This window comes from Panthera leo, chromosome C1, assembly GCF_018350215.1.
Source record: "Panthera leo isolate Ple1 chromosome C1, P.leo_Ple1_pat1.1, whole genome shotgun sequence".
Taxonomy (NCBI): domain Eukaryota; kingdom Metazoa; phylum Chordata; class Mammalia; order Carnivora; family Felidae; genus Panthera; species Panthera leo.
In genome coordinates this window covers 147816185-147844167 of record NC_056686.1, presented here as the reverse complement: position 1 = coordinate 147844167, position 27983 = coordinate 147816185, and the positions used below count along the sequence as shown (strand labels likewise).

The following is a 27983-nucleotide window of genomic DNA, read 5'->3' as shown; positions in this document are numbered from 1 at the left end:
AGCCAGCTGGCTCTGTACCCAAATTCACTATAAATCATTGTGGGTTCCAATCTTACCAAATACTGGCAACTCTAATTGCTTGAAGATAATACAGAGTAAGAAACAGGTGGAAGAGAACAGGTAAAAATGTTATTAAATCCTCAGACACATGGGTCAGGAGATTACAATTAAATCCTCAAACTAAGGGGACGCCTGCGTGGCTCAGTCGGTTAAGCTTCTGTCTCTTGATGTCAGCTCCGATCAGAAGATCCGGGTTCATGAGACAGAACCTGGTGAGGGGCTCTGTGCTATCAGCACTGCTTGGGATTCTTTCTCTCCCTCTCTCTGTGCCCCTCCCTCGTTCGCTCTCTCTCAAAATAAATAAACTTTAAAAAAAAGAAACTTAAAAAAAAATCCTCAAACTGAGAAATACTGACATCTACCAAAAATATGTGCTCTATTTAGCTACTGCAAGAAGCTTTCCTTCAGCACAGGAACTGTGAATGACAAGCATTCTTACATGCTACCAGAACTTTGAAGTCCTATTTTTAAAAATCCTTCAAATACTCAAGAACAATTTTAGCATTAGTATTCCACATGATTATTTTTAAAAGATCACAAGGACAAAAGAATGAATCAAAGAGAAAAAAGTGCAAGACAGCTGAGCTGGAGGGTAAACGTGGAACAGAGGAGAAACTGGGATACTGCCAAGAGAGAGCCCGCCCTCCCCCCCACCAACTGCAGGAGTCCACATGCGCACCAAGACCCTGGACACCGAATTATCTCACACAAAGGGTGGGATGTCAACAGAAGACCTAGACACGTGGTCAAACCAACTTCCATTTCTTGAAATCCTCCTTTTCTTTCATTCCTTAAGTGCATCATGGGCTAGCAACTAAGATAACTAAAAAAAAGCACCTGAGGGGCACCTGGGTGGCTCAGCAGGTTAAACGTGGGACTTCGGCTCAGGTCATGATCTCGTGGTTCATGAGTTCGAGACCTGTGTCGGGGTCTGTGCTGACAGCTCAGAGCTTGGAGCCTGCTTCAGATTCTGTGGTTCCGTCTCTCTCTGCCCCTCCCCCGCTCGTGCGTGCGTGAGCGTGTGTGTGTGCGTGTGTGTGTGCGCGCGCGTGCACGCACTCTATCTCAAAAATAAATAAACATAAAAAAAATTTTTTTAAAGACAAAGCACCCAACCCATATTGGGCTGTGGCTTCCAATTTCCCAGGAGTGTCCTCTCAGCGCCAACTCACCGAGCTGTGGCCCATGCTGGCGGCTGCTGTCAGCGCCTGCTGCAGGGCTTGGCTCTTCCTCAGTGCACCTGGCTGGGGAGGGCCTGCTGACCACTCACAGGTCAGCAGGTACCGGAGAATGTCACCATGGCCCCTCAGTGCGCTGTGCACCAGTGCGCACTGGCCTTTCTTATCCAAGTGGTCCACCTGGAGGGCAAGAGAAGGTCATGGTTTAGTATCACATCCCAAATGAAGTGCGCAACAAATCCAGTATCACTGCAGATGCTTGGTGGGGGGTGGGGGTGGGGTGTTCACATTCCAATGCAACTTTCTCTAGTGCACCAAATATCCATCTGAATTACTTCCTTGTAGTGAATGAGCCCTAAGGCCAAGGGAACCCTTTGTAGATCCAGCAAACACAAGGCACCCTCAATTCCTGTCTCTTTAGCAAAGGACTTAAAGCTCCAAGTTCTCTGGGAAACATGTGTGGGGACACAGACCAAAGCCTCAGCCAAAGCTCTGTGCTTCCCAACGCTGCTGGTGAGTAGAACACTCTAAATCTGCTGTGACAAGCTAGGATTTGGGGAGAATAAAGCAGTTCTTTAGTCATTGAAATAGGGGAGCCAGCAAAAGGCAGGGATCTGGAAAATCTAGCTATAACCAAGAAAGGGCAGGAAGGGACTCTGAAGGCCTTCTAACTGGGGAAGGAGGCCATGCACAGTCAGGTGACCTAGGACATGTCAGCATGTAAAGTGGGGCCTCAAAGCCAGGAAGGCCAGCTGGCCACAAAGTTAGTGTCTAAGGGCTGCTTACCTCTAAAGGTCCAAGCAGCAACAATGGGTCATTCCCTGTCTAACCCCAGGAATACTGGACTGGAAGAGGAGCTCAGGGTCCACCCTCACCTCACTTGCAAATTCTGGTGATACTCTGCACCCTCACCCAGAAGCTTTGCAGGAGACACCTGCATGACACCCAGCCTCCTCCTACAGAGCTTTTAGCGGTGATGGGAGGGGGCCTGCTAGCCTCCACAGAAAGCTAAGCCACCATTTAGATGTAGAAATGAAGGCATGGAGATGTGCACTAAGGCACCCGCCGGGAAGGCTTAATTGCAACATTCCCCTTCTTCCATGAGCTGAAGTCCCTTTACCCCAAATATTGTATTTTTGAGGGAAAAATTAAAAGGCTCTCATAGTTTCTATAAACCTAATTAATGTCTTCCTGTTGAAATTTAAATATCCTAATTAACTATAAAGACAAATACCAGCGATTTATTTCTATTTTTATTCAAAAGCACATCCCCTCTCTCCCAAAGAAATGCTTACAGCAAACCTAAAGAGAGTTTACTGTGAGCTTGGCACTGTTCTCATTTAATCTCTCAACATTAATGGTCCTAGAGTAACTTGTTTAATAATATAGTTACATTTATTTAATGCTCAGACAACAGCCCTGTGGTAGATACTGTTGTCATAATCATTTTACAGATGAGAAGCCTGAGGCACAGACTGGACAGTGTGCCCAGCATCCTAGCTGGCAGGTGGAGAAATGAGGATTGTGGGCTGTCCAGCTCCTGCAGCCATATGCTCAAGTACATGGCTTCTAAGACCCATGGAACTCATTTTATTGTTAAAAAAAAAAAAAAAAGACATGAAATGAAATAGGATAGGGTCTTTTAAACCAATCTAGTGCTCTGTTAAAATCTGTGATTGATGGAGTTCTAGGTCACCATTTCCAGGCTTTTGAAAGGATGACCTCTACTCATGCTGCTATTGGCCTAGGGTCTCCTTGGTGTCCTGCCTCCCCATGGGTAGTATTAAGGAGAGTTAAGAGCTTATGAGCAAAACACATGACGCCTCCTCTCCAAGGCCGCACACCTGACCACCAACATCAGGCACCATCACGCCCTGACCGAAGCAGGCAGCTCACTCTTTCTGTTTAGGTGGCAATTTCTATTAGTTGCAATTCGACAAAGCAGAGACAAAAGGGAGGCTGGCCCAGCTGATGACAATTCTAACAAGGCTATGAAGACATCCTCCCCCTCTCCCCACTGGGGAATGCTACCAGCTTACCCTCGCCCCCTTCTTGGCCAGCAGACAGACCAGCTTCATATGGCCAGCAGCTGCAGCATAGCAGAGGGCGGTCATGCCGTTCTCTGACATTCCCTCCAGGCAGGCGCCAAATTCCAGGAGCAGAGTGACCACTTCCTCATGGCCAAGGTGAGACTGGACGCACAGGATTGGGGCATTATTTAACACTTCTGTTCTGTAGTTCACGTTGGCCCCTCCCAAAATCAGGAGACGGCTGACCTGTTGAATAATATCCCCCAACAAGATGAATTCTCACATAAACGTCAGTCACAACAGCATTTGGGGAGACGGGCAGTATCCTCATTCTAATCCAGGAGTTCCAAAACTAGAGTGTGCAACAGTACTATCTGCGAATGCACTGAAAATGCACATTCTTCATAGTGGAAAGCTAAAAGGGCAGCTGCTTGGAAAACAGTGTGGAGGTTCTTCAAGATCTAGCAATCCCATTTCTGGGAATATATCCAATGGAAATGAAATCAGGATCTCGAAGAGATACCTGCACCCCCATGTTCACTGCAGCACTATTCACAATACCCAAAAGATGGAAACAAACTAAAATGTCTCTCGACCCATGAATAGAGAAGCAGAAGCGGTATGCACATATACAATGGAGTATTATCCAGCCTTTAAAAGGGAGGAAATCCTGTCACATGCTGCAACATGGATGAGCCTTGAGGACATTAAGCTAAATTAAAAAAGCCAGTCACAAAAAGACAAATGTAAGATACCCCTTACATGAGGTACATAGAGAAGTGAAATTCAGAGAGACGAGCGGAATCGTGGTTACCAGAGGATGAGGGAAGGTGAAAAGGTTTTCTTTAACGAGGGTAGTGTTTTACTTTTATGAGAGGAAAAAGTTCTGGAGAGCTATTGCACAATAATGTGAATATATTTAACGCTACTGAATTCCGCACTTAAAAATAGTTAAGATGATAGGTGGCTGGTTGGCTTAGTCGGTTAAGCATCCGACTTTGGCTCAGGTCATGATCTCATGGTCCGTGAGTTCGAGCTCCCGCGCATTGGGCTCTGTGCTGACAGCTTAGAGCCTGGAGCCTGCTTCAGATTCTGTGTCTCTGTCTCTTTGCCCCTCCCCTACTCGCACTCTATCTCTCTCAAAAATAAATAAATAAATGTTAAGAAATTTTTTTAAATAGTTAAGATGGTCAATTTTATGTTTTTTTTTTTAAACCAAAATTAAAAATTTTAAACACCCTGAAAAAAAAACCTTAAAATGCACATTCTCCAGCTCCACTTTCAGATTTCTGATTCAGCGGGTCTGGAGTGAGGCCTGAGACTGCTTTTTAATAGTTCCCTGATGATACGGATACTGTTGGTCAGTGGACCACACTTTGAAAAATCACTGTTTAAATAAAAATAGAAAATTCATTTTTTATGGCAATGAAATAATCACAGGATTAAATAATTAACAGTGAGCTAACAAAGACAAAAGTAAATGCAAATACTCTTTTTTTACAGGACATGTTCCTACAAGAAAAAGTAGAACACGTTAAAATGTTCCTGTGCCTCTGGGATTGTCAGCAGCACAAGACTCCCAGAAAATAATCTGTTTTTTCTGCTGATTACCACATCCACCACCCACTAAACTTGCTGTGTGATTTTCAGAAAATTACTCAGTCTCTCTGTGCTTCAGGTACCTCCTAAGAAAACCCAGCGGAATGCCATCCCATGCTACCCAATAGGTACTCTTGGTAACAACGTTGGAAGGTGTACTTTTAGTACTTCCTTGCCGACCACCTTACAAGACTTTACCTGGAAGGTATGTGCTTAGAGGCAGAACTTTCCTAAAGATGTCTGTCGTTAATTAATACTTCGTCTGCTTCTTGGAAAAAAACATTTCCTTTGTCAGTGTAATGCTGCTGGTATTTTTACCACTTAACCCCCAATCGGTTTGTGGCTCTTCCCCCAGCCCACAGTTCTTAACCCTGCTGCACACAGAAACCACCTGGGAGCTTGAAAGTTTCCAGTGCTGGAGCCCCACCCTTGGAGATTCTGACTTGGCCATGGTACCAAGAGCTCCCAAGTGACTGCCGTTGGCAGCCAGGGCTGTAAACACATCAGGTGATAAATGCAGCTACAAAGCATGGGCTTGCTCGGAGCCAGGCACCCTCCAGCTGTGTGATTTGGGGCACGCTTCAACTGCCCTCGGCCTCAGTTCCCTCATCTGAAAAATGGAGATAACAGTTTCACTTCACTGAGCTGTTGTGAAGATTAAAAATGAACATGCCACACACACATACATAGCACTTAGCACAGCCCTCAGCATCTCGTAAGTGTTAAATAAATATTGTCATGGTCACAGTCATCTTTTGTAAAATCTTCAGAAGGGACAAGACCCCAGGCCCCTGACAAGCACAGTAGGGAGCTCTGCCCCGGTGTCTGGCAACCCAGGTCTCCCTACCACCTTCCCCTGCCCCTGCTATCACTAGCACAGAGCAGCAGGGAGATCTCCCACTTATTTGAGGGGAGACATAGGCAGCTCCTGTTAACAGCCACCAAATGGCACATCCAGAAGTTCTCAGGTACCTACAGCAAAGTCTCAGCTCCCTGAAAGTAGGTAAAACCTAATAAGAACAACTCCCTTGACTGTTGTGAAAAAGAAAACCACAAGCCCAAAATGGTGTTACTTGGGCCAGGCCCGGTCACCAAACTGGGGCTTTTAATACCTAACCTGACTGCAGTTGCAACCTCTTCCAAAGATAAGTCTTAGTCTATCAATAGGGGATTTTCTGGTCAGCACCAAAGAGTTAATTTGTCACAGGGCCCTTCTCTACCCACCAAAAGAGAATGTGCATAGTAAGACCCTCTGCCCTTTCCCCTCAGGGAGGGTGATCTTGTCTGGAATAATCCTTTCCTTACTTCTGCTTATAACTTTCTTGCCCCACCCTCCTTCCTATAAAGAGCTTCCATTTTGGGGGTGCCTTGGTGGCTCAGTCAGTTAAGCATCCCACTCTTGATTTCGGCTCAGGTCATGATCTCACGGTTCTGGAGTTCGAGCCAGCCCTGTGTGGGGCTCTGCGCTGGCAATGTGGAGCATGCCTGGGATTCTCTCTCTCTCTGCCCCTCTCCATCCCCTCAAAATAATAAGCTTAAAAAAAAACAACAAAAAAAACCCTTCCATTTTGTACAACTCCTGAGGGTGCCCCTCTACTTGCTAGGGGGGATGGTGCCCAATTCATGAATCCCTTAATAAAGCCAATTAGATCTTCAAACTTACTCTGCTGTATTTTGTTTTTTAATACCATGCAGAAGATGCCAAGTGTTTTTCCAAAAGTGTTAACATCTCAATGAGGTTTCTGATCACTCTAGGAGACAGGCTCTTTTGTGACCTCCATTTGGCAGGTGAGAATACAGAAGCTCAGAGGGGTAAAGCACAGATTAGCTCTGGGCACAAAGCTAATTACTGTTACAGCCCAGCGGCTGCAGCAGCTCTAGCTAACATTGCTCTGCCTTAAAGGAAGGGGTTAATGGTTCATCCCGTACATTTATTCCTAACCACATGGAAATTTCCTGATTATCACCACCGCATAAGCTCTCCCTGGATAACATTTGGAAATGGCAATGTTATCTATAAACTTCTGGGTTTAATGAATGCAAGAAAATTTAAAAAAGGGGGTCCAGGGAGACAGGCGAAGCAATGTAATCACGAAAACAGAAGCGACACTGGAGTCTCAGTTTTCCAAGCATACTGGAGGTTCATAGCAACACAACCGTTTCAAATGTGTATCGCCTATCATGTAGAATATGACCGGATCCTTTCCACCAAGGGAAGTCAGGCCAAAGTCCACGCCTAGTTCCTGTCTTCTCCCCTCCCTGCCTTTGGCTGAGAGAAAAATTCTCCCGAGTCCACAGCCTTGGGAAGGACGCCCACGGCCGGCATGCACTCCGATGGTACAGTGTGAACAAAACAACCCGCTGGGTGGGAGCCTAGAGGCACTGGCAGCAAAGACCCTAGTGGGCCGGCATGACCCTGGCCTGGTGAGGGGAGACGACAGTGTTAGAAATCACTGGCGTGCCAGTAAAATTAAAATTCATCTACCAAAGTCATCATTCTGGAGCAAGTCACTTTAATTTACCAAAGTGGCAAACTGCAATTGCTCAAAATGACATTCATTCCTGTATGACAACATTTAATACTCTCTAAAAAAAGTTCCCTAATTGCATGCATAATTTTAAATTACTGTAATTTGTTCAAGATTCTGTGAAAACCTTTTTTTTTTCCTTGAAAGATAAAAGAAACAGAAGGATAATGGAACGCCTTAAAATTCTATAACCAAGTTATAGAATTTTGAGCACAGTGTAGAAGCAGATGACACTGGAGTTCTATAAAACAAAGTAAAGACAAATAACTCTTAGAATTGAAAGTATGTTAAAAGTAAAGTCTATGATCTCAGGAGGGTCAAGCTCATTACATTCTTATGCTGTACCTTTTAATTTACTGTCTTAAAAACATTTGTATTTAAAAACCCTGTATTTGACAGGGTATAACGCTTTCCATTTACTTTCCTCCACTTTAAAAGAGGAACTTCTGGGCCCATAATGCACTGGTGAAAACAGATATTGCCGCATTTTTATTATTTCTTTCTTCCTCAACATTATAGAATTTTATTAATTATGGAGAATTCAAAAGATATACTTTTAGCTGAGAGGAAAGATGAAACCATGTTATTGTAGTAACCTCAACTCTCATTTCTATAAAATCTAAGTAAAACAAAAACTCTTAATATGACTTCTTCACTATGATCAACCCTGTCATCAGCAGGAGAAGTTCTTCTTAACTACTAAAACCAGCTTCTCTGTAAAACATGCATATGGGTTCAGCCTGGACACAGCACTCACACCGAAAAGTCTGGAAACTGGGGGAGTGGGACAAAGCACAGGGTTCTTATGAGTGGCTCTCCACTGCTGCTTTGCTGCGAGGTGCCCCGCCAAGAGGGGAGTCAGGCTGAAATCCATTAAGCCTAGGACCCTAACAGTGGGCTGAGTCTGCCCGCAGAAGGCTGTGCTTTTATCCTTGCAAAAACCCCGTCTGCATCCATGGGGGAGCAGTGGCCTTTCTCCAACCAGCACCAAGGCCCTGCATGGAGCACCAGGGCTCTAGGGGAGCTGCTCCAAAGTCGGGGGACTCCCATATCCTTTATGACATAGGGGCTCCTCTGTGTGCTCATTCTACCCTCTCTACCAGGAAGCCAGAGGAGAGAGAAAGGAAGCAGAACTACGTCTACCAAGGAAGCGCTCTGCAAGGTCCACACTCCCAGACACACAGCTGAGTGGCAGGTGCTGAGGATGGGGTGTGCATACAGTGGGGGAGAAGAGGTGCAGGAGTCCCCCAAGGGCACTCTTTCCAGGTGGGTCTGATGAACTGAAGTGAGGAATAGGGAAGAGAGATGCCCAGAAACCTCCAGGGCTTCGAAAGTCCTTCCCTGTATGACCACTTGCTTATACTCACCCTTGATGCTGCTGAGCAGGCAACAGGTATGATTGTGTTCATGGAGGTGTTGGAAGGGGAGGACCTGGCTCCTTGGGAAACTGCCTCAGAGGTTCTGTATGCAGCAGGGCACGTCAGGGCCTGGGCCTGAAAGGCCTGGAGTCCAGCTGACATATCGAGTGGAAGGCACTTGTGATCTTTTTACTACATTGCATTGGACAGGATGGTTGTATGCTGCTGGAACATAAACCAGTAATTCCCACAATCTTTGTGGGAGTTAACCCTCCTGTGTTGCCTTAAAAGACACTTGGCCTTCATGTGTTTTAGATTCTCAGACTTGCTTAAAGGAGGAAGGAAAATTGACTCTAAAAAGCACAGCAGTGCACTGTGACATGACAGCCACTGATCAGGAGGGAAGAAGCTCCCGGCCCAGTAGCAGGTCGACCCCCCTTACACTTTCCACAGTCATAAATGCACACGCACACACAACCTTTAGTTAACACATTTTCTCTGTGCAACCATCGCTTTGTTGTCACTCATCACTGCTTAATTTCCTATGAACCATAAAGAGATAGTCCAGATTAGAGACCCAGGACAGTTTAAAAATCAATTTTCCCTAGAAATCTCCCTTTGACCTTTGGTTTCCTTTGTGAATTGCTTCCTTATCACATCCTCTCTTAGACAGTCCCCACGTGCTCACATGGCAGCCCACGTTTCCCTGCCCAGGAAAAAGCTAAACTTCTACAAGAAAACCAGTAATAGGGCATTCAAGCCTGTGCGATTTATATCGGGGGGAAAAGCATCATTAGAAGCTCCACCAGCTCCTGTGGCTGCCACATGGTACAGGGGACAGCAGGGCTGCTGGAGGAAAGGTGGTGGGGGCTGGGGCCCCAGCTTTCCGGGCACAGGGTGGCTCACCTTCACATTGGGGGTGTAGAGATTCCTGAGAGAGGCGAGGGCGGCAGAGAGGCCCTCGGTGCTGTACCCGATCCACAGGGCTTGGAGGTGGCTTGAGGAGATTCCTGTCTTCTTACTGAGGCCCTGAAAGTAATCAGAGATAAGTGGGCCTCATCCTCTCCTTTCCCAGCTGTGTCAGGCTGAAAGGGGTAGGCCCGGGAGGGTGCAGACCTGCACTAACTCAGGGAAATGCCGAGGCACAGAGAACGCTGGACATGTAAGCCGTCCTTCCCACCCTAAAATCAAGAATCAAGGAACTAGCCCACCCTTGCTACATACACGATGCCTGAGGAAAGACATGGCAATGAAGACCAAGTTTCTTCTTATAGAAGTTCTCCAGTCAAAGGAAGAATAAAATTTGGAATATCACCATCCTGTAACCCTTAATGTAGAGTCCAGGCAAACATCAGTAGTGACTGATAATACCCCACTAAGAGAAGCTAGCATGAATTCCTTACCTCCTGATGGAAGAAAAACCCTACAGACGTATAAAGAGTTAAGTATAACTCTAAAGTAATTGTGACACCCTGCAAAAACAAAACAAAACAAAAACAAGCAACAACCAAACCCGAACCTGATTAAGCCTCTAGATACAACTAGCAAATGACATGGGGCGCCTAGGTGGCTCAGTTGGTTAAGCATCAACTCTTGATTTCAGTTCAGGTCATGATCTCGAGGTTCACAGAGCCTGCTTGGGATTCTCTCTCTCTGCCCCTCCCCAACCTGCACTCACTCTCACTCTCTCTCTCTCTCAAAAGAAATAAACTCCAAAACAAACAACTAGCAAATGACAGGAAATCCAGAGGAAAGAGAACCATGTTAAACTAGACCATGAAAAATAAGACCGCGATCAGAAAATCCAGGCTGTATGGAACTACACAGGTCACGTAGCTCACGTTCTTCAGCAACTAAATAACCGAGAAACAAGGGAACGAAACAAATGGAAACTTTAGGTGAAGAGGAACTTTTCAAAACAGATGTTAAGGGGGAAAAAAATGGGGCTCATGGAAGGCTCTGAGAGGGTTGATAAAGCTGTTGAAAATCTCCAAAACCAAACACTCAAAATGACAACAAAACTCTTCTTCAAGGTGGCGCGTCTCACCTTGAAAATGTGTGCCTTCAGGATGTGATGGCCAAGCTCCATGGTTTGCTGGCGATTCAGCTTGCCCTCTTGTCGAGAGAACATGAATGCCAGGAGAGCGTGCCCATTCCTGGAACAAGAAACACAAAGCTTAGGAACAAAAGACTCCATTCCACGAACTGTAGGCTCTCAGGTGTGAACATCTCCACACGACTCTGGACTATTCTCCTGGTGCTTCAGCATCGCCAAACAAAATGGGTCAAAAGTTGCCTCTTTATAAAAGATGGCCAATGCTATTTATTCTTCAAGTCATTTTAGGGCTTTCTCTGGATTCCCCTATCTCTGTGGAGTGACCCAGAAAGAAGCTCTAGGACAAGGCAGGTCTTTACCTTTGGAACCATCCACTCTCTGTCCCTCATCCATCATTCTTCACCTTGTTTATTTATTTATGTCTGTCACAAAAATGTCAATTCCATGGGATTAAGGGTCTTGCCTATGGCACATCAATAGGCATAATACCTAGCAAATGCCTAGCCCTTAGCAACCACTCAAATATGTATTTCTTGTATGGATGGATGAACAGAGGGACAGGTGGAGCAGAACCATCACTGGACCTGGCATTCAGGTCTCCCCCCTCAGTGTAATCACCACTGGGAGTAGACCTGGCCAAAGGATAAGACCTGACAAAGAGAACAAAACAAAAACCAAGCCATGCAAAGCAACAGCACATACTCAGAAATACCTAGAATTCTAGGCTTGGATGGAACACAGTTCCTTACTGGGTGGAGAAAACTAAGATGTACAAGCAGACTTGCTGTGTCTGGGCACATGGTGGACATTCAACTGACACCACCAATTAACCCCTCACTAACCCTTTCATGAAGAAGCCATCCTACCCATCACCCTCTCCACATCTGCAAGACTCATTCCGTCTCCTGTGGGATCCATGCCTCTGTCTGAGCCAATTTGTTTGGGAAAGATGTTAGGGGCTGCTTATTCCAACAGCAATGACTTCTGTACAACGTGAATTCTTTTCATTTCTATCAATCTGACAACTCTGAGGTGCTGGATTTTCTGTTTTGTTTTGTTTTGGAGGGAATGCAGGTAATGGTGGAGAAAAGGAAGCATTATGGGAAAAAAATGCACTCTCCCAAATGTTTTCTGGGAGTTACTAATCTAGATGAGTAAAATCATGCATCATTTAAATAGTGTTTAGCTATCCAACTGCCTGCCTGTTTTTCAAATAGGTCATAAACTATGTTAGAGATGAAAAAAATCAAGGCAAGTAGAGACCAAGAGATTGCTTTTTATACTTCAGGGGAAGGCATGACTTAAAAACATGCTGACACCGAGTGCCTTGTCCAACATCTCATAAGGGATTAGAGCTCTTCCACAAGCACACAGTCTGTACTTCTTTGTGCACATTCCACCTCCCATACCTCAAGCTTGGGTTTTCCCTCTCAGATGAGATTCTCCCATGTTCCCACCCTTCCTGCTCCCTCCCACCTACCAGTGGTCCAGGCTCTATATCCTCCCTAGTTCCCTAGTCCCTAGCCATGGGCAGGTCCCAGGGTTCAACCTGGCTCACATCTCCCAGCCATAGCCTAAGCCATCCTTAGTCTCCCAGTCTGCTGAACTCAATGGCCACACCAACTGTGTCCACCACAAAGACATACTAGGCTAAGTACCATGGCTACACCCCTAATGGGGAAATGATCATGCATCCTTCAGTGGCTTCTAGTGATCTCAGCTAAGCACGTGGCCTCCTGCCTAAGGAGACAATTCATGTAATCACTAGATAGCTACATTCCATTCCTCTATATCCCATTTACTTTTCTTCCCTTCCTCCTAGATCCTGCAGTGCTTTCTAAGGCTACGTGCACTTATAATTCTGTTCATTATATACCAGATGCAGAAACTTAGCTGAATTGTTTCACTAAACCGTACAATCCCGCAAACCACTAAACAGTTTGTTTACATGAGGAAACAGAGGCCTGGACAGGTCAAATGATTTGCCCAAAAGATCAAATAGCTGGTGAACAACTGAGAAGAGATTTGAACTGCAGTCTACCTAATGCAAGCACCTGTGCCCTTTATCAGTGCACCATGATTTCTCATTCATTCACGCATTAACATCCACCTTGTAACTAGCACCATGCTTGATATGGAGGATTCCACAGGGAACAATGTGAGGTGCTTCCCTGGAGGAGCTCTCAGCTACCAGAGGACTATAAACAACATTCAGCAGAATGGTGCCATGAATCACCTCAATGGGAATACAGAGGAGACAAGTGGCCTGTGCTCTCTGCCCCTATCCCCTCGCATTTCCAATGTCTCCTTCTTCATGGATCAGGTTTCCCCACATTAACCCCACACTTTCCAACAACACCTCCAACTCCTGTGTTTAAAACAAAACAAAACAAAACAAAACAAAACAAAACAAAACAAAACACCCTTTCCCCACAAACAAACCCAAACCTCTCCACCCTTACACTTCTTATCCCAGAATTTTGGCGCTCTCCTCTTCCATCCCTCACAGCTGGATGGAAGGAATCTCTAAGAATGTGGGACCTTCCTCCTCCACTGGGAAGCCAAACTCCCTCTTAGTTATCATCTTCCTTCACCTCTCAGCAGCTCTTGCACCCCAACCTCCTTCCTGGAATTCTGCTCCATACCCCAGAAGTCAGAGCTCCCTTTCTGCTAACTACACTCCCTCATCAGGCCCCTCCATCACTTCTCCATGAATGATGCCACATCTTCACCTCCAACTTCCCCACCATCAGACTTCCCCCCCACTTGAACAGGCAGTTCTGCCAACCCCACCAGCTCAAGCTGCTATAAGCAAAAGGCATCTCATGTCCTGCAACACGTGCTCCACACCTCCTGCTTTCTTACCCTTCCTAAGAACAGTGCCACTCCTAGCTTCTATAGCTTAACACCCTGATGTCCTCTACAGCTCCCCCTTCTCCTTGACTTTGCTTATAAGGCCAAGCTGTACCCACCCATCTCATGTTATCAGAGCCAGTCTCAACCCCTCTGCATCCCGAAGCCAGGTCCACCAAGTCCCTGCTGCTGTCACACAGGTTCTCATGGTCCAACCCTCCACACTCCTGCCAATGTAGGTAGTCTGCACTTTCGACCTGCTCAATTGAGGGCTCTCCAGAGATGACTGATTAAAGTCTATTCTCCCTAGCACATCCTTCTGTTAAGTCTTCTATCCCATGACAAAAGCTCCAGCCAAACTAGGTTTGTTGTTGCCAAAACACAACCTGCCATTTGACATGATGACTTGGACAGCTCCTTCTGTCTGCAATAGCCTCTTTTCCACCTACTAAAATCCTATCTGTTCATTCCTCAAGTCCATGACATGACAGCAGACAGGAGGCTGCTCAAGATTTTAAAACTCCTGATGCAACCCTAATGAACTGGTGGATCCGGGAAATAATCATCAGGCCTCCGAGAGACATTAAGACATTGTGTGCCTCCTGATGGAAGCAGACCTACTACCTATTAAGTATCCTTGCAAAAATTATTTTAAGATAAAATCTGACCAATTTCAGGAAATAGAGGTGATAAACACAGTAAATACCATGAGAATGCAATCAGCAAAATTCAGATTATGGGAAACCATATAGGACAAATTACTCAGTTATTCTTTTCAAACAAATAAAATGCAAGGACAAAGCAGAAACAGAAGGAGAAGCAAATCTATAGATTAAAAGAGGCACTGTAAAACGCATTTTCATGATCTTATCTGGATCCTGATTCAAACATACTAGAAAAATATGAAGGAAGTAAAGAAATTTGGTCACAGCTAAATGTGTGATAATACTGATAAATTAGTCTTAACATTTTAGGTGTGGCAATGGTGTTGTGGTTAAGTGTGAAAATGTCTTTTTGAGGTACATAATCAGTTACTTGGTAAAATGTCGTGGTATCTACAACTTGTTATCGGCAAAAGATGACAGATGTAGTAAATATTGCAAAATGTGAATTATGTTTCAGTCTAGGTGATGTGCATGAAGACTTTAAGCAACTTACTCCTCTTTTTAATTCTGCTCCTGTAATTCTAACATAAGGAATAATGAAAACAAAGAAGAAAATTCTATTCCTTTCCTGAAAAGCACCAAGACATGCACAATAGGTTGCTTTATTTATAAATAACCCAGAAACAACTGCAAGGCCCCACAGTAAGGGTAAAGTACATCATTATTCGCCTACTAGAAGATTTGCACACCCATGAAAAATGATACTTTGCTAAGATTTCCAAACTGCTTGCTAAGCTATCCATGATGTGTAAGCAAAAAAAAAAAAAAAAAAAAAAAAAAAAAAAAAAAAAAAAAAAAGCAGGATAGGAATTTTAATATAGAAAAGATGATTTGGAGAATGTTTAAAATGCATGGAAAGAGACAGAAATAAAAAGTGAGATGTCATTGACTCTGGGTATTAGGTTCTTTTTGCTGCTTTTCCCTAATTAGGGCAAAATTACAACTAATTAGGGTGGGAAGAGAAATGCTACCCATCGTTCAAGGCCCAGCCCAAATGTCCTCATGTATGTGAAACACTTTCCAAAAACGGTCTTCCCTAGCTGGAAGCCTCCCTTTCCTAAAGTCCACGTGCGGTGCTTTTAGGTGTGGCAAGACCCACATGGTCACTTCCTCCCTCATTTGCCCCCTTGTGTGGGAAGCCCTTGAGAGCTGGGCCCTTATCCCAGGACTCTCTGAATCTGCCACAGTACCCTGCATGTGGTGGGCCTGCAGAGACTTCTGCTGAAATGCATCCAGTAGTGTCCTTTCACCAGCCTTGTCTGCTGAATGAAATTCCAGAACTAAAGGGGTCTTGGGTAAATACTGATGTGCACAATGCCAAATAGGAACTCCTTATACTTTGCACCCTGGATGTCTCTCTTGTCCTGGTCCAGTCCTGGTCCTACCCTGGGTAATTCCCCACACATGCTTCTTGGAACACATCAGCACTCAGGAGCCCAACATTTCGGGTACACGTCTGCTAGTCACTGCACAGTGAGCTCTGCTCCAGGCTGCATTACCTCAGTGCTGCCCACCACCCAAAGCAGAGCGAGGCTTTACAGTGACTACAGTTCAACTTCCTCTGCTTCAAACCCTAGTGACAAATCTATATCCCCTGTTGAAGTTTCTCAACTTGTTTTTATGTTTCTACAAACTCGACTGTAGCCTATCTTCCTAGAAAATGATCCAACTTGGCTAAGTATGTCAAATATATGGTACACATATCACCTCGTTATTTACAGTCTCGCTAAATAACCTGGGAGTTACAGTTTGTTGCCTCAAACCAGACTCAAAAGAACACATTTTTAGCCTGGTGTTACCTCAGAAAACAACAGTACCCACAACATGAAACAGCCAGACTCCCATCTGGTCAATGTCAAATCAGTACTCATGGGGAAGAAGGTGGTACAGCTTACAAATGCTTATTTCACCTCTTCATTCCTGGACCCCAGCATCTGGTCACCTGGCCAGTTCAGCTCATAGGGAACAGTTTAGCAGCTTGCTGGACCTGGTACCGAGTCGGGGGCAATTATGACTCACAGACAGCAGAAACCATTCAAGACAACAGTGATGCAGGCCAAGGCCAGGGCCAGGCAGAAGTAGTAGACAAGAACCCACCCTTATAGAAACAAAAGCATCTGCACCCTCAAATTCCCTGACCTCTCACTCTGACTAGCATGAGGCCACATGAGAGGCAGGCTTACCGCCTTCCCTCCCCTGAGCAGTGCAGAGAGCGGAGTCTTGGCCCCACCCTGCTGAGACTCCTCAGTGGAACCTTCCACTCCCTAGATGCAGCTGCCGCAGGACCATCTCATAAATGGGGCATCTGAGGTCTGAATCTGAATCCTGCTGACCCCAAGCCTGTTACACTGCACTGAAGCACAAATGCAAATAATCACAACCAGCTGTGATCACTGCGCTCCATTTGGGGCCTACAGGCATATCTGATCCCTGGGACAAGATTCTGTATGCCCAAGAGGGGCAGCAGTGATGCTAGGGGTCCAAGACAGTGCACAGACTCAAGGTGAGGAAGCTGAGCTGAGAGTGGCTTCTGGAGAAGCCCACTGTTCCCTGGAGCATGTACCACACTGTGACTCCCATAAAGGGGACCAAGGTCTAGAAGAGAATGGACAGCGAAGAAAGGTCACCAGGCATTGCTCAGCTTCTCTCTCACTGGATGTACTTGCATACAAATTTCTAGCAATTAAAGGATGGAAGTTTTTGTTTAGCAGCAAGGTTTTCCACGGCCCTCCTGAATTGTTCATCATGTGTTGCCTTTCCATTGAGAAGGGTGAACTGGAGAGGAGGGGAAAAAAGGGTGAATTGTGTTTGGAACCCCTTCTCCAATCGCACGTTAGACTCCCTGCAAACAGCAGACAGGAAGCGGCCTGCCATACCTGGGCTCGCATAGGAAGGCCGTGTTTTCACCATCTGCTCTCCAAACGAGCCACTCCCGGAAGGACGGGTGGCAGAACATGCGGGTTTTGTCTCGCCTCTTAATGAGGAAGCAGGAGAGAGCATCCATCCTCTGCTGGAAGTCCTCCCATCCCTGCTCCCCTTGTACGTGGCCCGCGTTAATGGCCTGAAAGATCTGCTCATCCGTCATGGGGTGGAGGGATGCGAGGGCCACGTTTAGAATCGGAAGTGCTCTCTCGAAGGCGGACTGGGTCATGAACTTCATGTTGCACTGCAGCAGATAGAGCTCAGACAGAGACACGGGGACCACCTTGTAGCTGGCACTTTTGATGACCAAATGTCCCCTCTGGAAGAGGTCCAAGGTGAGTTTGAGGTACAGGTAGGAGCCAAGGCTCCGCAGCACCAGGTGGCTGCTCACTTTCCCAATAAGGGCGGCGTCGGCCTTGCCGTTCAGGGAGATGTTGCTGAGGATGTCCTGGCTGCTGTGGACCCTGTGCTGGACGTAGGCATGCAGGTCACTGTGAATGTCTTTGTTGTCCGGAAAGTCATCTAAGGAAAGCTTGACGAATGGCAGCGTGCTCACAATTTCCTGTGGAAAAAAAAACGCCAAAAACCCACAGTGTCAGTCCACAGAGATTTCTTTTTTATGTCAGCTGCATTTCAAACTAGATTCACTAGTTTTCTTTCAAGGAGGATTTTCATGGATTACAGGGACTCATTGTTTTGTATTAAAACATGTAATAGGATAAGTTGAAGATAAAAAGCTTATGTGAAAGAAATCCTGATGCGAGATCGAATCAGTAATGGCTTTCCCGAGGCCCTCATCTGAAGACTCAGAAATGAGCAAGATGTAAGAGCCCCGGGCAGACAATGGCAAGCTGGCCATTCCAGCACAGGGGCAGTGAGACCCTGAGGTGACCCAATACTCATAATCCTTACATTGTGCAGAGGTTACATAACAAGGACAGACACAAACCAGCACTGTGTATCTAAGAACACGGCCAGACACCGAGATAAGAGGCATCCCTCTCTGTGCATCAGATACTGGGACTGTATAACCGACAGGAAATCTGAAACGGCCCCTGCCCCCCGGCAGGCTATACCGCAGCCACAGCATGCCTTAATGAAGGTGCCGTACTTCAGGATAGCCTGCTAGCTTTTTTTAACTGCTGTTCATTCCAAGTAAACTTTTAAGTTCAAGTATAACATACAAACCATAATTGCACAACGTCATTAATTTTTACAAAGTTAAATACATCTGTGTAACCAGCAGCGAGAAACAACGTCACCAGCTCCCGGAAGCGCCGTGTCCCTTTCCATCCCACCCCCATTCGAAAGATAAGCACTCTCCTCACACCTAACAGCAGAGAGGAGTTTTTGGTTTTTTCTTTAAGCTAACCACTATCTGGGGCGCCTGGGTGGCTCAGTCGGTTGAGTGTCCGACTTCGGCTCAGGTCATGATCTCTCGGTCTGTGGGTTCAAGCCCCACGTTGGGCTCTGGGCTGACAGCTCAGAGCCCGGGGCCTGCTTCATATTCTGGGTCTCCCTCTCTCTCTCTCTGCCCTCTCCCACTCATGCTGTCTCTCTCTGTCTCTCAAAAATAAACACAACCACTATCGTTTCTGAAGAATTTGACCCATGTCCTCACTGAATATAATAATTGCAGGGGGCAGGCTGAGTATAATCACTCCCATTTTACATGGATGGTAACCGAACCCTGTGAAAATTTAAACAGCTAGTACAGAAAATATAGGACTCCTGTTCCTTTGCTCTATCGATTACCAAATTCCGCTTACTGTGTGATAAATGACTGCAAAGGGTATAAATCAAATGGCCATAAAAACAAATGTCAAGTGAGGCTGAGGCCTAATGCCACTTTTAATGAGAAAAGAAAAGAACCCAAATGCTATTTTTAAATAGACATCATCACAAAAGGGCAAAAATCAAAATCTAAGAGTAATGTCTTTACTAAAAAAGGACAGGGGTAGAGGGAAGAAGTCAAAGGTTGGTAAGATATAATTTGGGTTCAAATGAGGGGAAAGATGAGGAAAAAAATTTAAAAAAAAAGCATTTCATTTCACTACAAGTGGAATCTTATGTTGAAGTTTTATGAAAAAATAGACCTTATTTCAGAATTGGCCTTAAAAATCTTTTCTTCCTTGAAAGAAAGGAAGAAAGAAACAACAAGACAGAGAAGGAAGGAAAGAAAATAAAAGAAACAAAGTCCCACTGCAATTCCACACAAATAACTACAGGAATAACTTTAAACTCCAGTAGATAAATTGAGTTACTTCCAGGGCTGGACTCTTGTATTTTGGAAGTGCAGGGACAGTGCAGTGCTAAGAGGAGACTTTCCTGACATCTTGATTCATGGAAGGTAAAAAGGTCAGAGTTTCACTCATTTGGGGCTTTGTGGACTAAATATTTCAAAGTCCTAATGTAGTTTTCAATTAAGCAGCTAAACGCTTTTTAACAGTTTATGTTGTTAATCACTATAAATTCTGGGTATGAGGTCTTGGAAAGAGACTGGAGAATTCTTTCTCACCTGAAAATTTGCTCTTACAGTCACAATCAGCTTCAACCAGGCAGGAAACTTAGAAATAATTTTGGTAATAAATGAAGAAAGCGTATCTCCATAATCAGGCTTATGAAACTCCGCTTCATTTAAGCCATCTATCAAAATAATATATTCTTCTTCAGGAATTTTCTGCTCTAAAGGATAAAATAATTTTTTAATTAAGAAATTATACATTTCTAGAAAATGGCACCACCCAGTGAATTTTAGTGTTAGGAAAAGCTAAAAAGGTTTACATATTGCAGAAGAAATGGTTTTCAGAGAAGCACATTTTCTATTAAATTTATAATGAAAACCAGAGCAGACAGCCAAGAGAAAAACAAATCTTATAAAACAGTTTTCAGAAACATATTGCATTACACACATTAGCAGGATCTCACCCATGGATATGATACAGTTAGCTCTTCATACACTCCTTTCACTGGGGTGAGCTATAGCTAAGATAACTGGCATATATGGAGATTAAATCTGGAAAAGATGCTAGGTCCTCCCCATAGAATCCCCCCTGCCCTGCAATGGATGTCCGGGAATGAAAAGGGACCCTCAAAAGCCAAGCATCTGGCCCAAGGCACGCAGCCAGCCAGTGGTGAGAACCTCACTTTTACAGACTCCTAGAACAGGGCTCTTTCCCACAAGACTGAATCTAGTTTTCCATTTATTAGCACCAACTTTCTGTCCAAGAAACTGAGGAGAAATGATGACAGATCTGTTTCCATCCCAAAGTGCTATGGAGGCAGGTAAACTAGCTTAAAAGGTGAGGAATGAGGAGGAGAAAGGATAAGAAATGAACAGCCCATAATAGCATTAATGTCCCCTACCTTGTCGAGTATTTCAAGGGCAAAAAAAAAAAAAAAAAAAAAAATCAAATGAACACTTCTAGAAAAGCCTTTAGGATCAACTCAACTGAGCACGGCCCCTGAAAAAAAAATAGCTGGCAAGTTCTCCAATCAACCAACTTGTTCCCCTACTAGGTAGGAATATAAAATATGCAGGCAACAGTTTCTAGGGCATAAGTCATCTGTATAACCTATGGTTACAAATTAGCTACTTTGGAAATATTCAACGGGGAGTGAATTCTTTATTGGAGGCATTTCTTTCAAAACTACACCATTCAAGAAGCAAGCAGGGACGCTAGGGAGATGGTCCTGAGTAAGGGAATGAGCAGTGCACAGATCACCCACATCCTTGCCTGGTGCCCACCCTCGCCCCCATCCAAGTGCTTCTGAGGACCGTCCCGGGGACTCTGGACTAGAGAGAGAGGGTATGGGTGGCTGCTCGGAAGTACCGTTTCTCAGGCTTGTGAGCGGTTCCAGCACTCCTCTCCTGAAGGCGGCCACTGGGTCCTGCACGCAGGACCGGAGGCTCAGCATGCTCTGTAGCTGGGGCTCCCTGATCAGTAGGTCCCTGTAGGCGGTCAGCTGGTGGGACCGGCACAGCAGAGCTGCAATGCTGTGCACGAACTCGGGCACCAGGCACGTGTACGTGTTGTCAGCTTGGCAGTAGTGGTAGGCCACGACCTATGCGGGAAGCAGAGCCGTCAGCACCCCTCTTGAAATGCTCCCTCCGTGATCTCAAACACATGCGATGCCCCCTCTGCCACGGGAATGAAATACGTTGTTTCCATTCCCCAACACTGAGTCATTATTTAGCTTAATTGTTTCAGTTATTCTTTCATTCATTCACACGGTTTGCCAAGTTCTGGGCAGACTCTTAATTGCAGCCGCAAATCCATCTTGATTAGCACTAAGATCAGCACAAGGTACTCTGTATCAAAAATAATGAATAAGCCTCATTCATAAAACCTAAAGCCAATCCTGGCTTAGAGCATCTCTGAATAATCCCAATGTACTCAACATCCAGAAGTGCCACATTCACTTCATTCCTACTTTCAAAACAGCAGCACTTCCTTGGGAAACTCATGTGCTGCTCCCCAAAAGCAGATAAAGTTGTTGGCTAGGAAAGTGGCTCAATCAGTTGAGCATCCGACTTTGGCTCAGGTCATGATCTCAAGGCTTGTTGAGTTCGAGACCTGCCTCATGCTCTGTGCTGACAGCTCAGAACCTGGAGTCTGCTTCAGATTCTGTGTCTCCCTCTCTGTCTGCCCCTCCCCATCTTGTACTCCGTGTCTCTCTCAAAAATAAATAAACGCTGGGGTGCCTGGGTGGCTCAGTCGGTTAAGCATCCGACTTCAGCTCAGGTCACAATCTCACGGTCCGTTAGTTCGAGCCCCGCGTCGGGCTCTGGGCTGATGGCTCAGAGCCTGGAGCCTGCTTCCCATTCTGTGTCTCCCTCTCTCTCTGACCCTCCTCTGTTCATGCTCTGTCTCTCTCTGTCTCAAAAATAAACGTTAAAAAAAAAAATTTTTTTTAAATAAATAAATAAATGCTAAAAATTTTTTTAAACATTTATTATTTTTAAAATGTTTTTATTGGGGCGCCTGGGTGGCGCAGTCGGTTGAGCGGCCGACTTCAGCTCAGGTCACGGTCTCACGGTCCGTGAGTTCGAGCCCCGCGTCGGGCTCTGGGCTGATGGCTCGGAGCCTGGAGCCTGTTTCCGATTCTGTGTCTCCCTCTTTCTCTGTCCCTCCCCCGTTCATGCTCTGTCTCTCTCTGTCCCAAAAATAAATTAAAAAAAAAAAAAAATTTATAAAATGTTTTTATTTATTTTTGAGACAGAGAGAGACAGAGCATGAACGGGGGAGGGGCAGAGAGAGGGGGAGACACAGAATCTGAAGCAGGCTCCAGGCTCCGAGCCGTCAGCCTAGAGCCCAACGCGGGGCTCGAACTCACAGACCGTGAGATCATGACCTGAGCTGAAGTCGGACGCTTAGCCGACTGAGCCACTCAGGTGCCCCAAACATTTATTTATTTTTGAGAGAGAGAGAGCACAAGCCTGCACACACATGGGTGCATGCATGCAGGGGAGGGGCAGAGAGAGAGAGAGAGAGAGAGAGAGAGAGAAAGAGGGAGGGAGGGAGAGAATCCCAAGCAGGCTTTAGCACTGTCAGTGCAGAGCCCTTGCGGGGTTTGATTCCACAAAAGGTGAGATTATGACCTGAGTCAAAATCAAAAGTCAGACATTTAGCTGACTGAGCCTCCCAGGCACACCCACAGCTGCTTCTTTTTCCCAGACAGGAGGGCCAGCAGCCTAGCTCAAACCTTTAGTCTCCTCCCCGCACACACACCTGACACCGGAGATATTCAACAACACCAGAGTTTGAAGGACCAAAATCAGAAATTACCAAACGTCTGCTTATAGCGTGAAGAGACACATAGGAGAGAGGTTCCTTCCCAAGCACTGAGGGGTAAGGAGTGTTGCCTTTGTTGGGATGGATTTGAAGGGGCAGCAGGCTACTCGTTAGAGTCCAAGGAAAGTGCCAGGTGCAGAACTGTCCTGGGAGAAGAGCTCTGTAGATGTATGGAAACTCTGATACATTCCCACATGAGAATACAAGGAGGAACAGGGAGTATGAGAAAAGGAAGGTGAAAAAAGTAAAAATGTATGTGTGCAAAGTGCTTTCTGTTCTCCAGAAGGGTCTGAGTGCCTGCTGTTCCCAGAGCTCCTCACAACCCTGCCTCACCAGGTGTGGTTCACAGCTGCGGACTGCACACAGGTTAAATGCCTCACCAGGTAACAAGGGCAGGCAGTGGAAGCTCTGGGATTAGATTCCAGGTCTGTAGACTCTTAAAAGCAAGTGGCAAGAGTAGACATGGCCAATTTGGAACTGTTGTGTGACTTCTGTTTTAGATTAAAATTATCATCCACACTCTGAGGAAAGCTGATTGCTCTTCCCCTTTGCCCTGGAAAGATGAGCTGGAACACAGGAGGGCCCCTAAGCTTGTAGAAACCACCAATAAGACAGGCAGCACCCCGGTCTATGTCAAGCACCGTGTCTGACCGAAGAAGTCTGTCAGCCCAACAGTGGGTCATGAAACCAGTCTGGAGCCACAACAACTTGTTTTCATTTCATAATGTTGGTTATATAAGGCTGCGAGAATACCGTGATGCTTTTGCTTCAGTTGTGTGTTGTGAGTACGTGCACAGGTCTTCCGGGTAAAATATATCTCTTACACAAAGTGGTTTGAAAAATCACTATAGCAGGGTGGCTTTGAAGTCTGCACTATACTCTTCATCTCAGATCACTCATTTCTGACTAGAGGACTGTCGCCAATCAGTGGCCGGAGCTGCCTACGCCAGTGAGGAGCAGCTCTCACCCGAGAAGGAGAAGCAAGGAGCAAAGATCTGGGGCAAAAAACGCCTTCTTTTCAGTCCCCTGCACCAAATTCACCCTCAGAGCGTTTCCTCTGAATCCAGGGGCATTCCTAGATGCCCCTGGCACCATCCACCTCATGCTCCCCAGCTCTGCCTGCCCCACCACTGCTGCCCAGGGAGACCCCAGCAGGTCACTAGGAGTGAGAGACGTAACTGTTCTAATGCACAGGGTGGCTTATGAACTTGTCACAGATGCTGAGCAGATGGAAAATTTCAGAAGGACCCTGATGACCATGAATCTATCAAGAGAAAGTCAGCCAAGTCTCTTTTTTAACCTCACAAGAAACCTCTGACAGAGGGATGCAGGGAACCAAAGTCCCCAGGCAACAGAGAACAGGCGTGGTGAACTGGATCACGTTCAAGGCTCCCAAGTGAAGGACAGCACATGCTTGTAAGGATGGATTTGTGGCACCCGTGATACCACCTGCTACTTTGAGGAATTCTTTCAATCCATTGTTTTTTTAATTTTTAAAAAATTTTTACAATGTTTATTTATTCATTTAGAGAGACAGAGTATGAGAAGGGGAGGAGCAGAGAGAGAGGGAGACACAGAATCCGAAGCAGGCTCCAGGCCCTGAGCTGTCAGCACAGTGTCTGAGGTGGGGCTCGAACTCACAAACCACGAGATCATGACCTGAGCTGAAGTTGAGCGTTTAACTGACTGAGCCACCCAGGCGCCCCTCAATCCATTGTTTAAGATGAATCAAAGTCCCCTGCCAGTGTCTGGAGATATTTATTTTCATTAATACCTTTTACTTGGAGTACTTGATCACTATTTTATCAAAAGCTACCTTTTTACATTAAAGAACTATCTCTGTTTCAAGATCCCTTTTTCTATTCCTTTCTCAGAAGCCAAACTAACAAATCTTGTTCTCTTTCTAGAAGAGTCCCCTAGAGCAGGAGCAGGTTACCTTAGAAGCGAGGTATTTCACTGCGTCCTCTCTTGGTCTCTGGTTCTCAGGAGTATCAGACCCAGACCCAGGGGGTGTTTTGGTCATGTTGGTAACAACTGCAGAAGAGCTCGGTGAAAGCAACGGAGTGAAAGGAAGATCCTGGGAGGAATCCGAAGCTGCCGAGAAAGAGGCCAATTTCATCATTACAACATCAGAATAGGGGTATGATGAGATAGTGAACGGATTGCTTGAGTAGACCCAAAGAGTACTTTAATAGGTAATGAGTGAACAGCGTTCCAAATGCAAAGGTCCAAAGGAGAACACAAAGTGTCCCTCTCAGCCCTGCCCCCCATACACCCAGATACCCTCCCCAGGAGCAGTGCTCTTTCTGGTTTCTTTTATTTTCTTTATATAAAGTCTTTTTGCCATATATATATATATATATATATATATATAAATAAACTTTCATGGCTCACTGTTCCTGTTCACCATGTTAGAGACACTTTCTTTTAATGGGTTTATTATACATACAATAAGATGCAATTACTCAAATATTGGCTTCTATTTTAAGTTAGTTTTTATACTATGAGTAAACCCAGCACAGAGGACAAAGGCTGTGGAGAATAGGGTACAAAAGAATTGTGCACAGACTCCTCCTGGCTTTTTCTGCCAGGAGCCGAACCCCCTTGATTTTAGGACCCGAACTCTCCAGGGCACCTGATCAGGCCTCACAGGCCCTACAGCTGAGACAAGACCAGAGAAGGCTGTTCTCATCCCAGGTGATGGCTTCCTGGGTGCCAGGATAGATGGAAGGGTTCAAACAGGTCTCCCAATGTGCTGGCAGACCAGGTACGGCAGCTAGAACAACTTGAGGAAAATGGGGACTGTTTATCCCACAGCAATGTCCCCCCATCTACCTGACACGAATATCATAAACTAGATGAGTGGTTAAATATGCACATACTTTTTGGTGGTGAACTGGGGCTGCTGGAAGCAATCTGCCTCATGCGGCTTCCGTGGCAGCTAAGTGCCACCAACTTAGAAATGATTGCGGTCTTCCCAAAGCCCACGTTTCCAACCACCACGGCTCCTCTATTTTCTGTCAGTTCTGTGTTCCTCAAGTTTTCTTCTATCTGGTGAAAGAGCCAATCCCTTCCCACAAACACAGAGTCCGTTGTTATGCTTGGTACTTCAAACAACAGGGGTTTCAACAAAATGTCCTGTGGCTTGTATGGAGCAAATCGTGCTTAGAAAAAAAAAAAAAACAAAAAACAAAAAACAATCATTATTTTAGAAGAATGTCATAATTTTATACACTGATATACTTAGTATTAGCCTAAATTTAGGTTTACCCTACAAGGAATCCGTATTTCCAGTCTGGTTCTATGAATACTTCTGTAATACCTCATTTATAATCCCCTGTTGGTTTTACAAAGGGTCCTATTAAAATGACTTGCTACTTCTTTAATCATGACTCAGGGCAGACACCAGAGGATTAGGAAAAGGGATTCAAGTGGCCAAACCAGGCCTCATCGGTTTGTCTGAAACAGTGTTTAAGATAGGCTCCTTCTACTACTGTGTTAGTAAAATGGAAATGTTTTCCTAGAGACGGGGCCCCAGCTCTCATCTTGGTGTGATGATGATTGGCCCCTTTGGCAAGGTTCCCAACCACCCGACTGTGTGTTACAGGTAGACTTAAGAGGTGACCAACAGCCCAGGGAAATGAAACAAAGCTGACTCTTTGTTGGTCACAAAAAATATCCAGTGAGTGTTAAATTACTCCTCATTCCAAAATAATATACTGCAGAATTATTTTCCAACTCCAGAAACGAGTTCATCACATATTTTAAGGAAGAAGTCCCAAACCACTAAAGGACGGCCTCCTAGCACATTTAACAAACTTTTAGCACACACACACAATTCACGTCATGGTTTTAAACGAGCTGGCTTAAACGCTGGTTATCCCAGATCCTCAATGTTGAGTGAATGTGCTCATTATATCCATTATCCCAGCAGATGCAAAGATAAGTACCTTTAACTTCCTGTGCCCTACCTCCGGCTGTATTGTGCCACGGCAATCTAATTGACGTTCGAAGAGGGGCATTTCTCTGCCCGTCTAAATAACTCAGATCCTCCAACTTGGTTGAGCTTGTTGCTGTAATATTAAACTGAAGTTTAGTCTTTTCAAAGTTGATTTTAATATCATACCCAAACTACCACAAATTATAAATTACTAAGCAATTCCGTTCAGGCTTTCCATTCACTTCAAAGTAACTTTAGTTTTGTTTGCCCATCCCAGCTTATTTTTCCAGCAAGGAGTTCACCGAAAAGTGGCAAAAACAAGTGTTCCTCATTCTTAAAATTGTGCTGCTATGGTTTCCAGAATTCTCCATTATTCCTGGAAAGACACAGACTTCACCAACAATTTTTATGAAGAAACTTGACCATCACGTGTCACTCAATACAGCTGCAGTACATACTGCAGACACAGAGCACGGTCCCAGAGGTCTTTCCCCGCAATTCTGGACAGCCTTCTGCTGTTGCTGGAATCCCAACCTTGTTAATTCAGGGAGCAGATTCTGCTGTACAATTCCACGGTGCTCAGAACACTAACAGTCAGCTCAGGACAGTGAAAGGAGCCATGTGGATTTCATCAGAAATAAACATTCCTAAGCTTTACATTTTTATGTATATGTTATATGCTATTTTATGTGTATTTTTAAAAATTCTAAAAACAAGTAATATTTACCTCTGATCAAATCAGTAAGTCACACCACACAGGTACCAGTTAAAACGCATTAAGGGTCTATGCGAGCATACATACAAGTTCGATTATAAGAACAACCAATATGGGAGGGGAAGGAAAAAAAAAAAAAAGACGTTAGAGTGGGAGAGAGCCAAAGCATGAGACACGCTTAAAAACTGAGAACAAACTGAGGGTTGATGGGGGGTGGGAGGGAGGGGAGGGTGGGTGATGGGTATTGAGGAGGGCACCTTTTGGGATGAGCACTGGGTGTTGTA

General features: G+C 45.2%; 1 protein-coding gene and 1 long non-coding RNA gene across 9 annotated transcripts in view; one reads left to right on the top strand and one right to left on the bottom strand.

Moving 5' to 3' along the window:
- TANC1 (tetratricopeptide repeat, ankyrin repeat and coiled-coil containing 1) overlaps positions 1 to 27983 on the bottom strand; it is a 240464-nt gene that overhangs the window by 31516 nt on the left and 180965 nt on the right. For 6 of the 8 annotated variants that reach the window (XM_042948898.1, XM_042948897.1, XM_042948904.1 and 3 more), the window contains 10 exons: positions 26995 to 27117; positions 25927 to 26208; positions 24981 to 25138; positions 21083 to 21314; positions 19768 to 19934; positions 17204 to 17811; positions 10801 to 10909; positions 9660 to 9782; positions 3278 to 3514; positions 1233 to 1418 (listed from right to left, as the gene is read on the bottom strand). In XM_042948898.1, coding sequence (XP_042804832.1) covers positions 1233 to 1418; positions 3278 to 3514; positions 9660 to 9782; positions 10801 to 10909; positions 17204 to 17811; positions 19768 to 19934; positions 21083 to 21314; positions 24981 to 25138; positions 25927 to 26208; positions 26995 to 27117 — 2225 coding nt within the window. The remainder of the gene's footprint in view (positions 1 to 1232; positions 1419 to 3277; positions 3515 to 9659; positions 9783 to 10800; positions 10910 to 17203; positions 17812 to 19767; positions 19935 to 21082; positions 21315 to 24980; positions 25139 to 25926; positions 26209 to 26994; positions 27118 to 27983) is intronic. The other 2 variants (XM_042948901.1, XM_042948902.1) reach the window with 1 other exon arrangement.
- On the top strand, positions 8006 to 27592 carry LOC122226165. The gene is made up of 3 exons (XR_006205501.1): positions 8006 to 8661; positions 25031 to 25184; positions 27262 to 27592. It is a non-coding gene; the product is annotated as an uncharacterized LOC122226165 (long non-coding RNA).